This window comes from Cryptomeria japonica, chromosome 10, assembly GCF_030272615.1.
Source record: "Cryptomeria japonica chromosome 10, Sugi_1.0, whole genome shotgun sequence".
Taxonomy (NCBI): domain Eukaryota; kingdom Viridiplantae; phylum Streptophyta; class Pinopsida; order Cupressales; family Cupressaceae; genus Cryptomeria; species Cryptomeria japonica.
In genome coordinates this window covers 783,604,274-783,616,846 of record NC_081414.1, presented here as the reverse complement: position 1 = coordinate 783,616,846, position 12,573 = coordinate 783,604,274, and the positions used below count along the sequence as shown (strand labels likewise).

Sequence of the window (12,573 nt, the reverse complement as noted above, 5' to 3'; positions counted from 1 at the left end):
TGCCATTGCATTTCGCATTTCTCGTTTCTGATAACATAGAACAACATCTTCTTTGTGTTTTCCAATTATCGCTATGCTGTTTTCCAATTATCGCTGTGAAAAAGTAAATCCCTATCTTTTCCATGTGCTTCCTGTAGAAGCATCTGAAACATTTTGAGGGAGGCATCTGAACCTGGTTCAGCATGCCACAATGCCTCTACCACATCCATGGTTGTAGGAAGCGAGTCTGACAGCACACTTAAAACAGTATTCACTTCAATGGTAGCCAAAGCAAATTTGTAGAGATAATGGAATGAGGCGCGTATGAGTTGCTTCACTTCATCCTTGGCGTCAATTTCCTCCAGCATCAGAGCGAATCCTATCATGGACTCCAACTTTGTGGATGAAATATTTGTTGGGGACTGCAAGTAATTGCAGATTGTATGACTGAGTTCTTGCAAAGATGGATCAAGAGACCGTTCCAACACACACCGCTTACACTCACAGCGAAACCCCAATGGTGTGAAATCGCGCTCGCGTACCACCAGTGGATAAAGGCTTCTGGTGTAAGGAACAGTTATTTCCTCTTCTGCAGCAAGTCCTCTCACAGCTATAATGAACATGGCTTTTCCAACCACCATACGTTTAGCATTTGGAAAACACGAATGGTTGATGAAAGATGGTCAACTTGCTTTGGATAGTTGAAATAGAGGAATAGTGATGTGAGATCCATTGAAGCATATATACTTATGTGATATCATAATGAATATCAAATTATGTACAGACCTTATATAAGGTTTAATCGATGAATAAGAATTTATGAATCAAATATTATATTCAATAAAAGCAATAAATATTTCTATTTCTAAGATGTACATTATTAGAAAGGTTTGAATTAATACAAATGGGTCTAAGAAGATTTTTTAAATTTATTTTAAACAAATAAATGTAAAATAGACCATGAAAATAGTGTACATAACAACAAAAATAGATAGAAAGTAAGGTTAAAACTAACTAAAAACAAACATTAATTCAATAAAAATACTATTATCTTGAGTAATTTTAACACACAAATCTCTAATTGAAAAGTAGCTATGATTCGCTTTAAATTTTTTAAAAGAATCAAAGTATAAATATTGATCCACGTAAACATAAAACATGCTTAAAACGGGCAAAGGGTAAAAGAATAATAAGTTCCAGAAATATAAGATTAGGATTTAAATTTATAAGATTTTAGGAGAAGCCAAAACACTTTAAATTATGTATTTGTTATACATCATGTTAACCCACCAATTTCAATAAACTTATGGTCTCAAAAATATTGTAATTGTAATGAGAGTGTCATGCAAAAATAATTTACCACCGTGGTGGTTATCTAAATTGACATTCCAATTTTTAATACATTGCAACAATATCCTAACCCTCTTTTATTGAATTAGAAATTTTGGAAAAGTAGGTGAAACCCAAGAACTTAAAGAAAGAGAAAATTACAAAAAATAAAATTAGGACATAGAGGTAATAGTAGGGTGACCTAAGGGTATGACAGCTTTGAGGTTTGGCAACCAATCCATCTCTCTGATGCAGTAAAAGGTTGATAGATACTAGAAAGGTGACCTAGTCGTATGACAAGTTGAGGGTTAGAAACCAATCCATCTCTTGAATGCACTATATGAAACTTTTTGGAGTATTGTGTTAGCATAAAACAAAAAATATTAAATTAAAGCAACATGATACAAAAATTGGCAGCTACATGTATGTTGCTAGAGGACATGTTAGCTAAGGTCGGCCTTTGAAAATGTTATGTAAATAATTGAAAATAATACATTTCACACATATAAGTACTTTGGTGTGTTGTGATGTAAAACTAGGTTTCAAAATATTCTTGCATGCTCCACTTTTAAATGTAAATGAAATTCCAGTTTTTAAAAATATAAAAGATTTGGTAAGTTGGCACTTTGTATGAAATAAGTGACTAAACATTGGCCAAATTTTGATTTTGAGTTATGAAATGGGGCAATCCATGATCATGAGGTTGACCTTGAATATGTGGAATTGATCTAGGATACATAAACAATCATATCTAATGAATAAAATGGTGTATATGTATAGGTGGACGAATAGGCATAACTAATGCATAATTTGGGTGACTATATCAAAATATGCTTACAAATGAATGTTGTCAGCAGTAAATGCAGGTGACTAAATAAATGAGAATGGGAAAGGAGCCCAAATTTGCACAAGATTTTGCCAATTGTCATTATATAAATATACTATGACATTTTCTAAAAATAATAATATGATTAAAGAGAAAATAAAATTGACATATAGAATATAAATTTTACTATAATTATATCTATAAATCTGTGAAAAAGTTTCTTCTTATTTTTACCAGTTGAAAAAACAATATATAAAAAAAAACCTTCCCAAAAAGAACATTTAAAAATATAATCTTTTTCTCACACCAATAAAAATCAAACATCTCTCGAAAACTTACTTTATTCCTTCTGAAATTATTATTAGGTTTGCACCTTTACAAGTAAAGTACTTCATTACTCTAAACCTGGATTTATAAGAAATTAAACAGAAAAAAAAAACGAGTGTAAAGACTGTAACTGGAAAGCATAATATTTTAAATATCTCATAACATTACTAGGCCATAGCAAATATTATAGCATCAACAGCTCCATACATACTATATGTTTATTGTAGAGTACACCTCACATGGATTCCAGGTCCTGACGGTTGGGATACATGCATCAAACTTTGACACCAAGAAAGCTTTAAGGACATTATCTTTCTGTTTTCCAATTATCGCTATGCTGTGTTCCATTGCTTTCTGAACAAGTAAATCCCTCTGTTTTCCATGCGCTTCCTCTAGAAGCATCTGAAACATCTTTAGGGAGGCGTCGCAACCTGGTTCAGCATGCCGCAATGCCTCTGCCACTTCCATTATTGTAGGAAGCGACTGTGACAACACACGAAAATCAGTATATACTTTGGCAACAGAAAAAACAAATTTGTAGAGACAATAGAATGAAGCGCGTATGAGTTGCTTCACTTCATCCTGGGCCTCAATATTCTCCAACTGCAGAGCGAATCCCTCCATGGACTGCAAGTTTCTGGATGAGATATTCGTTGGCTTTGTCAGGGACTGTAAGTAATTGTTGATAGTATGACTCAGTTTTCGGAAAGATGGACCAAGAGACCGCTCCAAAACACACCGCTTACACACACAGTGAAACCCCAATGGTGTCAAACCGCGCTCGCGTTCCACTAGTGGATAAAGGCTTCTGGTGTAAGGAACAGTTATTTCCTCATCTGCAGCAATTCTTCTCACAGCTATAATGAACATTGCTTTTCCAACCACCATACGTTTAGCATTTGGAAAACACGAATGGTTGATGAAAGATGGTAGCCCCCAAAACCCACATTGCTCTATTACGCTCTTCTCATTCCAAAACCCATTGTTGCAGTTGACACCATGTTTGTCCTTCACTGGGTTTTTTCCATCCCTGCTGATATGTGTGAGTAGACCGTTCAGCTCCATAGCTTTCCTTAGCTTAAACGTGTTGATCCGGAAATTCACTGGGTTTTCCCCAAATTTGTTTTAATCACCGTTATTTACCCTGAACAACTCCATGTCTGGAACCTGTGTCTCCTTCAGCCAAGATGAATCAGTAAGGTGTTGCAATTGCCGCAAAATCCTGGGATATGACATTGCGGAAGCAGCTGCTCGTTCCACTGTGTCTTGATGAAGACGTTCAAGCTCGCTGGCAGGGCTCTCTTCGATAGTCAAGGCCACTGGCCTACTATAGATGCCACTAGTTGCAATCACATTCTCCACAAGCAGAGTATCTCCGACCTCAACATCCTTGGTAGCAAACAAACCTCGACCATGCAGAGGCGACTTCTGAATAATCACTGGCCCAATATAATTGCTCACCTCTGGAATATCCTGCTGTCTGAAACCATTTAGAATATAGGCAGAGAGATCAAACATACCTTGCTGGTTTTCTTCATTCATCTTCTTCGATTTGTAATAGTGAGACTTTATTTCCTTGGCATCTGGGGATTGCTCTAGTGCTAGTCGAAAGCACGAACAGGCCAAGTTGTACTCTCTGAGTCCGTGCAAAGCCCTGCCCTTTCGAAAGAGGGATTTGAGATGACTGGAATGAAGTTGCAGGGCTTTCTCGCAGTCTTCTACGGCTTTCCCGTACTCCTCCAGCTTTAAAAACGCCTCTGCCCTGTTAGAGTAACAACTCAAAAATTCATCCATGGCTTCCTTGTTGCAAAGTTCCTGTTTATTCTTAAGAGCGAAGTCTATGCATTCAGAATAACATGAGATTGCTCCTTTCCAGTCGCCCTTTTGGAACCGTTGGTTGCCTTTCGCTCGCAAATCAAGTAGATCTGCAAGTGGACTCTTCGCTTCTCCATGCAGCTTTTGAGAAAGCTGAAACCATCGCAACCTTTTCTGCATTTCTCCTGCACTTATGTCCATTCTTGCGTAGATTTGCTCACTGCTGAAGGAAAAGCAAAAGTCTTACTCACGGGGAACAAGATGATTCAGGTAAACTGGAACTTCAAACTAAGCAAGCTACAACATCCGACAAATGGTAAACAAAAGTGGAGTGCCGGCATGGAGAACAGTTGGAAAAAAGAAAGCAATGAAGAAGCGGTGGGAATGGTACCTAAGTGGTTTTATATGTTTCTAATAGATTACTTTACTCGTACACAACTGAATTTACGTCCTTTAATGGTTTCACTTTATGTCGACATAGATTCATTAAATCTATGAATCCGAGGTCGTAATCATGCAATAAAACGTAACCCCAACAAGACTAATAATTAATAATTATTAAGTCTCTTACATTATTAATTGGTTCACTTTAGGTGCTTTCTTTTTTATTGGTAAGGTGGGAAAAGGGTTCCATTGAGAATTACATCATCAAAATAGAGAAATAAAGAAAGTAATAAATGAAAAAAAAAATTAAATAGTAAAATAGAATAAAATTAAAGTTAAAGAACAAATAAAGTGGAGACGTAGCTTTTTGATTGGGTAGATTCATCAAGTATTTCACTCATCATTTACCACATGGTTTAATCTTTCTTTTGGCTTTTCTAGGAAAAAATTAATATTGTTTTTCTTCATCTCTTGGATCTTCTTTAGTTCCTTTTTAAATTTAAGTCGCTTCTTTCCAATTAACACTTCTTCTTACTTAGGTCCTCTTGTAGATAAGCCATGGAAACTATAGAACATTCCATGAGATCTTTAGCAATAGAAGCCAACTTAATCAGTGTATCTTCAAGACGAGGAATTCTACAATTCAAAGGACTAATTTTTTTCTTCAGATTCCCTATTTTTCCTTTCAGGAATCTTCATTGCCCTCCACTTCATTGTGCTCTACACTTTTTATACTATGTAAAGTTTATAAACATGGGATAGAGTTTGACACCATCAACATGTAGCTGATTTCAAGCGCCTTCTTCTCAAGGGATAATAGTAGGAATTAGAGATGCCTTCAAGGGACAAGACCAGAAGGCTATGGCAAGTTGGACCTGACTCTTTTCTTTTATTATCTTTAGTGGAATACAAAATAACTTACAAGGTGCCAATTTGCAAATATCTTTTGACCTTCTCTAATCTAGAAGTTTTATCATGATTAGTAGCAGCTGCAATTCAAATGGACCTTTTTTATTTCATTAGATAGATATCCTATTTCTCCTCATCGCATTCCTCTCTTATATCCTTCCTTTTTTTGTTTTCCCTTTTTCTTTTTCCTATTTTTCTTAATGTTTAGAGTTTTCACCTTTATTTAGTTCCTTACTCTTGTCTCCTAAAGGGGCTAGGAGACCAAAAGCCTCTTTAAATTAAGATTGGCTTCTTTAAAAAGAATCCTCAACTTCTTCACAATGCTCTTACCTTTCTTGTCCTTCTTAAATTCGGTGTTTTTAGAATATAGACTTTAATAATAAATTCTTGCAAGATTGTAAGATTATTTAAGTACCTATTTTTCAATCTAGTCCATGTCAATAAAATTAGTGATCATAATCCTTATAAGAAATATGTTTTTTTTCAAGTGTAATCTTTTCTTTTATGTTCACTCGTAATTTAAGTCCTTTCAAAAGTTTCAAGAATCTGCCAGCTATATTTTTTAATCATAACTTCTTGTTTTTTTAAATTTTGTTGAGTTTATTTAGAGACAAAAAGTATGTAGCTTGAAACCCTAGCTGTAAGATTTTCTAGAACATGTTGGAAGGAACATAGATTAAAACCCTAGCCATCAAGCAGAATATTTCAAAAAAGTTGAGATTAAAACAAGAAGCATAGAAGGTGAGTGGTAATGTGAACCAATACAAAGGGCATATTTCTTAGTTAAAAGATTCAAGTGGAAACATATATAATAATAAATTTAATGTACAACTATTTAATTATATATTTTTCAAAATTAATTTTTTTTTAAAATATTGTTACGTTTATTTGATATGGACAACTTACTTTAGATGATCAATGTTTGAGACTAATCTTTAAGCATTGAAGGCGGTAGAAATCATCTTGCTTGTTTAATTTACCTAATGAGTGGCTTTGAGGCAATCTTTTCAAAAAAAATTATTTTTGGGGGGGCTGTTTGAAGCCTCTTTCATCCTTTATCTTATTGTCTAATTTTAAATGGTATTCTTAAAGTACTTTAACCCCAATAGAAGCACAATTTTACAAACTATTCTAGTCAAATGATATTTTATATTTTTTGTCATATAAAACTTCAAATCTAGATATGAGTAATTCTATACAAATTCAACTAAATGGAGATAATCTTTCCACCTAATGATTGATATACAACATATATTCATTACATATCATCAAACACCTAGTTGAACTTTTAGTTGGTACATCAATATGTAGATTGTAAGCATAACTAAAATTTAATTTGGTTACAAAGGGGAACATCAATATGGTCCAAAATCATGATGTAAATAATTTATGCCAAACATAGATAATCATATCTACAATATCACATAACTTACCTCTTCTTTGACCAATTTAGATGTTACAATAATATCATCCTCACTAACATTCCTAGCAATGAAATAGGTAACTTTAGTTAGCTTGTCTACTACTACTAGAATGGTATTATATTTATGATAATTTCTAGACAAACCTAAACTGAAATCCATGCTAACAACCAACTATTTGTGTTCAAGAATGTCATGTGGATACAATAGACCACTATACTACCCATGTTTTTCTTTTACCTTTTAGCACTCCAAATATCAAACCCCAAATTGAGTCACAATAGCCTTCATTTCAAGCCAAAAATAGAGTTATTGCAAACTATGAAACTTGTTAGCCACTCCTAGATGAGTAGAATATGGCATTTTGTGCATCTCAAATATAATTATATGCCTCAAATTTTTATTTTCTAGAATATAAATGCATCCTTTGTATCTCAATCGAATATTAATATAAAAAATAAATCTTATTTCTTCAAATTTTTGTAAGACATAAAATATATGATAAAATGAATCCAATTTTATTGAACTTAGCTATTTTTTAATTTATTTTTTACTTTCCTATCTAAATATGTAAACCAAACAATGACAATCTATTTTTAATTAAAATGTTTTTCCCAAAAGGCAATGACTCCATAAATTGAGAGCATGCAAGATAGCGACCAACTCTAAATCATGGTTACATAGTTTTTCCCATGGTCCTAATTTTTTTGTGGCTCATAAGTCACAACTTACGGATTTTATGTCAAAGTTGTCCAAATCTATCTAATGAGGCATCTATCCATACAATTAACTACCTATTGCTCAAATATAAAATCAAGAGATCTACCACTCTTATTCACTCAATCTTTCCTACTCTATTTGGATCACTGTAAGTGGAAGCATAGTTGATTTGAAGCTAATAGTTCTCCATTGAGACCTTTTTTGCTCAAACAACAATATTTACTAAATGACAATCTATTTGAATACATGTAATGCATAATTGTATATAAAAATTAGATCATTTTTTTCCCTAATTAAGCTTCTACACCTCTTCGATGTACCCATTACAGACTAAAATTCAATTTCTAAGAACACATAAGATTGAATCGCAACAAAACTATGAAGACATTATTTATTTTTTATTTTTTTTAAAAACTACCTTGCACAAAATTCCACCGTCAATGTGGTAAAGTTTTTCATCAAATACCACATTATCTAGGTATTAACAGGTTTTCCGTATGGCACATGAGAGGAGCATTTAATTGTGAGGACACAGGACTGCAGACTTTTTCACTTTTTAATTTATTTATTCAACAATACAATTTTAAGGACGAATAAATCTATATTAAACAGGACAAGAAGTACGTAGATTGAAGCCTGAGAGATCGACCCAATACATTTTGTCCTCGTTGAGGGGCCCATTGGTACCGCCCGCAAACGATACAAGATTTCTAGGGATATGATCTGCTTTTTGTCATCGTCAATTCTCGTTATTGGTGTTTACGTCTTTTTCTCAATTGTGGTGCAGTATTGATCTCATTCGATCGCCGTCGGTTGTCTATTTCGGAGTTCCCAACGTTATGAAAAAATCAAGACAAGGAGAAGCATATGATCCTAACATTGTTTCTTTGGGTCCACACTATCAAAGAAATGCATAAAAAAATTTCTGATATCATTTAGATGTGTAGTAGAAGAGATGATTTAATAGTTGAGCATTCTAATTTTATGTTCCTTAAAATTCTAGGTAAAAATTTCAAATCATTCTCAATTTTTTACAAGAGTTTATTTGGCAAGTCCCTTACTTAAAACTAAGGTTTTAGGACCACATCATCAAATGTGATATCATATCAACATACTTTTTGCCAAGGTGTCCAAAACAACCCCCCAAAAAGTGAAATTGATACTTATGCGCTGATGTGGCATCACATAATTTGTCACTTTTTAGTGTTTAGGAATACATTTCATTCAATTATGGATGGTCATGATCACAATTACAACTTTAAAGTCACAACTATTGGTGCTATGTTGTCACAAATATTGGGCATTAAATCAACAAATATTATCACAGCCACTAGAATGTGCTCAACTACTGGGTCCTCTCCCCTAATTACATATTGTTTTCTCATAAACATCTTAAAATGCAAAATTCGATCTTTTGTCACCTGTTGCTGAGTGTTGTGATTTGGAATTTGATCTATCATGAATGGTAGGCTATCATCCTAATCTTCTAGTGGATGTCAAAGACATTAATTATGCCATTGTTATGTAATATTAGAAATATTATATATCTTTCTTTTTGAAATTGCAAAATAGTGACAGCCAGAATTAAAAAACAATGAAATAAGTTTTTTTTTAAATTGTTTTGATTATATTTTAGAATTCAAATTATCCATTTGTTTAAGTTTCACATGGGTGAAATAGTGGGAACTCAATGTGAATTTAATGGAATCGAGCTCTTTATCATTGTAGACTTCTAGAGAAGTTTGCAATAAAATGTGCAATGAACTCTTAATGGAGGGCAAGTGTTGTCCCTTATTTAGCAAGGTAAGGCTAAATTTCTTTGTCCAAATTTATGAAAGAATAAAAAAGAAATTCAAATAACAAAAGGAGTTGGGGGAGAAGAGGAGATGTAGGAGAAGAGTAAAAGATATTTTGGAAAAGATTTGAGGCGTTGAAAGGATACATGATGTGAATCATATCTTAAGCAAGTATGGTTTACAACTCATATCGTTTTTACGATGTTATGATTTTCATAAATGTCATACTTCAATTTTTTTTTTAGTATAATAAGTAGACACTAAGGTTATGTATCTAAAATTTATTCTCATCCTTGTAAATTTTTTAATAATGGCAATACCTTTTCAACTAAAACAGCTATATTTTAAAAAAAAATGTAAAAGATGTGCAAAGATATGAATACAAGGCAATTATTGTATTTGTATGTTATTCTCCTTAAAATAGATTGTAATTAATATTAAATTATTATTATTATATTTTATATTATAATATTCTTTCTAAACCAAAAAAACTATTAAGACTTAATTGTTATTAGTATATTATATTGGCAATGGCGACTCTCCATACAAAACAACACAATTGTGAAAACATAAATTCGCATAACACATTTGTTTTTGCTGTTTTTTGGCTCGACAAGGCAGATTAAGAAGATTGGACCACTAGAAATCATGTAGAAATCTATTATGATTTGTAAATTTTATGTTTTTGATCAAAAAGATATTTTATATGAAAAAAAACAAAAACTCCTATTATATTTTGCATTTAATTAAAAATCTATTAAAAAAAATTATTATTATATCCCCATGCCACCATTGCATAACATCTTTAACTTAATAACTTAGTCCAAAACTGCAACTACTAGGCGAACCCGAAGGCATCGAACAAGTTAAAATATTCATATTGCAACATTACTAGGCCATTACAATTAGTACAACCAAGTTCAGACCATACTAATACGAGTATAGGTTATAGAATACACCTCACGGGCATTCCAAGGCCTGACGGATTGGAAAACTGCATCAAACTTTGACAGCACCAAAGCTTTAAGGACATGTTCTTTCTGTTTCCCAATTATCGCTATGCTGTTTTCCATTGCCTTTTTAAAAGGCAAATCCCTCTGTTTTCCTCGAGCTCCCTCTAGAAGCATCTGATACATCTTCAGGGAGTAACCACAACCTGGTTCAGCATGCCACAATGCCTCTGCCACATCCATCACTGTAGGAAGCGACCGTGACAGCACACAAAAACCAGTATAAACTTTAGCAGCAGCGAAAAGATATTTGTAGAGACAATAGAATGAGGAGCGTATGAGTTTCTTCTCTTCATCCCGGGCATCAATTTTCTCCAAGTCCAGAGCGAATCCTACCAAGGACTGCATGTCTCTCGGGGAAATATATATTGTGTTTATCAGAGACCTGCAGTAATTGTGGATCTTCTGACTCAGTTTTCTGCAAGATGGACCAAGAGACCGTTCCAACACACACCGCTTACACTCACAATGAAACCCTAATGGTGTGAAATCACGCTCGCGGTCCACCAGTGGATAAAGGCTTCTGAAGTAAGGCACAGTTATTTCCTCCTCTGCAGCAATTCCTCTCACGGCTATAATGAACATTGCTTTTCCAACCACAATATATTTAGCATTTGGAAAACATGAATGATTGATGAAAGACGGAAGCCCCCAAAGCCCGCATTGCTCTATTACGCTCTTCTCATTCCCTGGGTCTTCTTCATACGTGCTAATATATGTGACTAGACCGTTCAACTCCATAGATTTCCTGAGATCAAACGTATTAATCTGGAAATTCACTGGGTTTTCCCCAAATTTGTTCCAACTACCATTATTTACCTTGAACAACTCCATGTCCGGAACCTCTGCATCCTCTAGCCAAGATGAATCAGTAAGATGCTGCAATTGCCGCAAAATCCTCGGACATGACATTGCGCGAGCAGCTGCTCGCTCCACTGTGTCTTGATGAAGACCCTCAAGCATGCTCGGAGGGTTCTCTTCCATAAGAAAGTCCATGGACCTGCGATATATTCCACTCACTGCAATCGCATTCTCCACAAGCAGAGTATCTCCGACCTCAACATCCTTGGTAGCAAACAAACCTCGACCATGGACAGGTGACTTCTTAATAATGACTGGACCAATATAATTACTCACCTCTGGAATATATTGCTGTCTGAAACCATTTAGAAAATATGCAGAGAGATCAAACTTACCTTGCTGGTTTTCTTCATTCATCTTCTTCGATTTGTCGTACTGAGACTTGATTTCCTTGGCATCTGGGGATTGCTCTAGTGCCAGTCCAAAGCACGCACAGGCTAAGTTGTACTCTCCGAGTCCGTGCAAAGCCCTGCCCTTGCGAAGGAGGGATTTGAGATGAGTGGAATGAAGTTGCAGGGCTTTCTCGCAGTCTTCTACGGCTTTCCCGTACTCCTCCAGCTTTAAAAATGCCTCTGCCCTGTTAGAATAACAACTCACAAATACATCCATGGCTTCCTTGTTGTAAATTTCTATGCATTCAGAATAACATGTGATTGCTCCTTTTTTGTCGCCATGTTGAAACCGTTGGTTGCCGTTGGAGCGCAGATCAAGCAAATCTGCAACTGGGCTCTTCGCTTCTCCATGCAGCTCTTCAGAAAGCTGAAGCCCTCTCAATCTTTTCTGTATTTCTCCTGCACTGTTCTCCATACTTGCTTAGTTTTTTTCACTAAAGAAGGAAAAGCAAAATCTTACTGATGGGGAACAACACGTTGGAAACGCAAGAAATGATTCAGGCAAACCGGAACTTAAAAATAAGTAAGCTTCGGTGTCAAGCAAAGAGCATTCGACAATGGCTAAAGAAAAGCGGACTGCTTGGACAACGGACGGTCGTAAAAGAGAAAGCAAGAAAGGAGCGGTTGGAATGGAACCCAAGTGTTTTAATTTATTTTTAATAAAGTATTTTACTCGTACATTATTGAATTTACATCATTAAATGGTTTAACTTTATCTCGACATAGATTTATGGAATCTATGAATCCAAGGTTCTAAACTATAAAACAAAACCTGGCGCTAACAACACTCATATTTAATTATTA

The 12,573-nt window shown here is 34.5% G+C and overlaps 3 protein-coding genes across 3 annotated transcripts; all 3 read right to left on the bottom strand.

Annotated features, from left to right (window-relative positions):
- Positions 1–2,671: 2,671 nt before the first annotated feature.
- Positions 2,672–3,526, bottom strand: LOC131859244 (uncharacterized). The gene has a single exon (XM_059212829.1). It carries the CDS (start codon positions 3,524–3,526, stop codon positions 2,672–2,674), a length of 855 nt encoding a protein of 284 aa, XP_059068812.1.
- A 60-nt stretch (positions 3,527–3,586) lies between these two features.
- On the bottom strand, positions 3,587–4,477 carry LOC131859243 (uncharacterized). The gene has a single exon (XM_059212828.1). The coding sequence runs from the start codon at positions 4,475–4,477 to the stop codon at positions 3,587–3,589; it is 891 nt and encodes a 296-aa protein (XP_059068811.1).
- A 5,949-nt stretch (positions 4,478–10,426) lies between these two features.
- LOC131034908 (uncharacterized) lies at positions 10,427–12,184 on the bottom strand. The gene has a single exon (XM_057966519.2). It carries the CDS (start codon positions 12,182–12,184, stop codon positions 10,427–10,429), a length of 1,758 nt encoding a protein of 585 aa, XP_057822502.2.
- Between the last annotated feature and the right edge of the window lie 389 nt (positions 12,185–12,573).

Coding starts and splice junctions, on each gene's coding strand:
- LOC131859244 (XM_059212829.1), bottom strand. CDS start 3,526: ATGGAGCTGAACGGTCTACTCACACATATCAGCAGGGATGGAAAAAAC.
- LOC131859243 (XM_059212828.1), bottom strand. CDS start 4,477: ATGGACATAAGTGCAGGAGAAATGCAGAAAAGGTTGCGATGGTTTCAG.
- LOC131034908 (XM_057966519.2), bottom strand. CDS start 12,184: ATGGAGAACAGTGCAGGAGAAATACAGAAAAGATTGAGAGGGCTTCAG.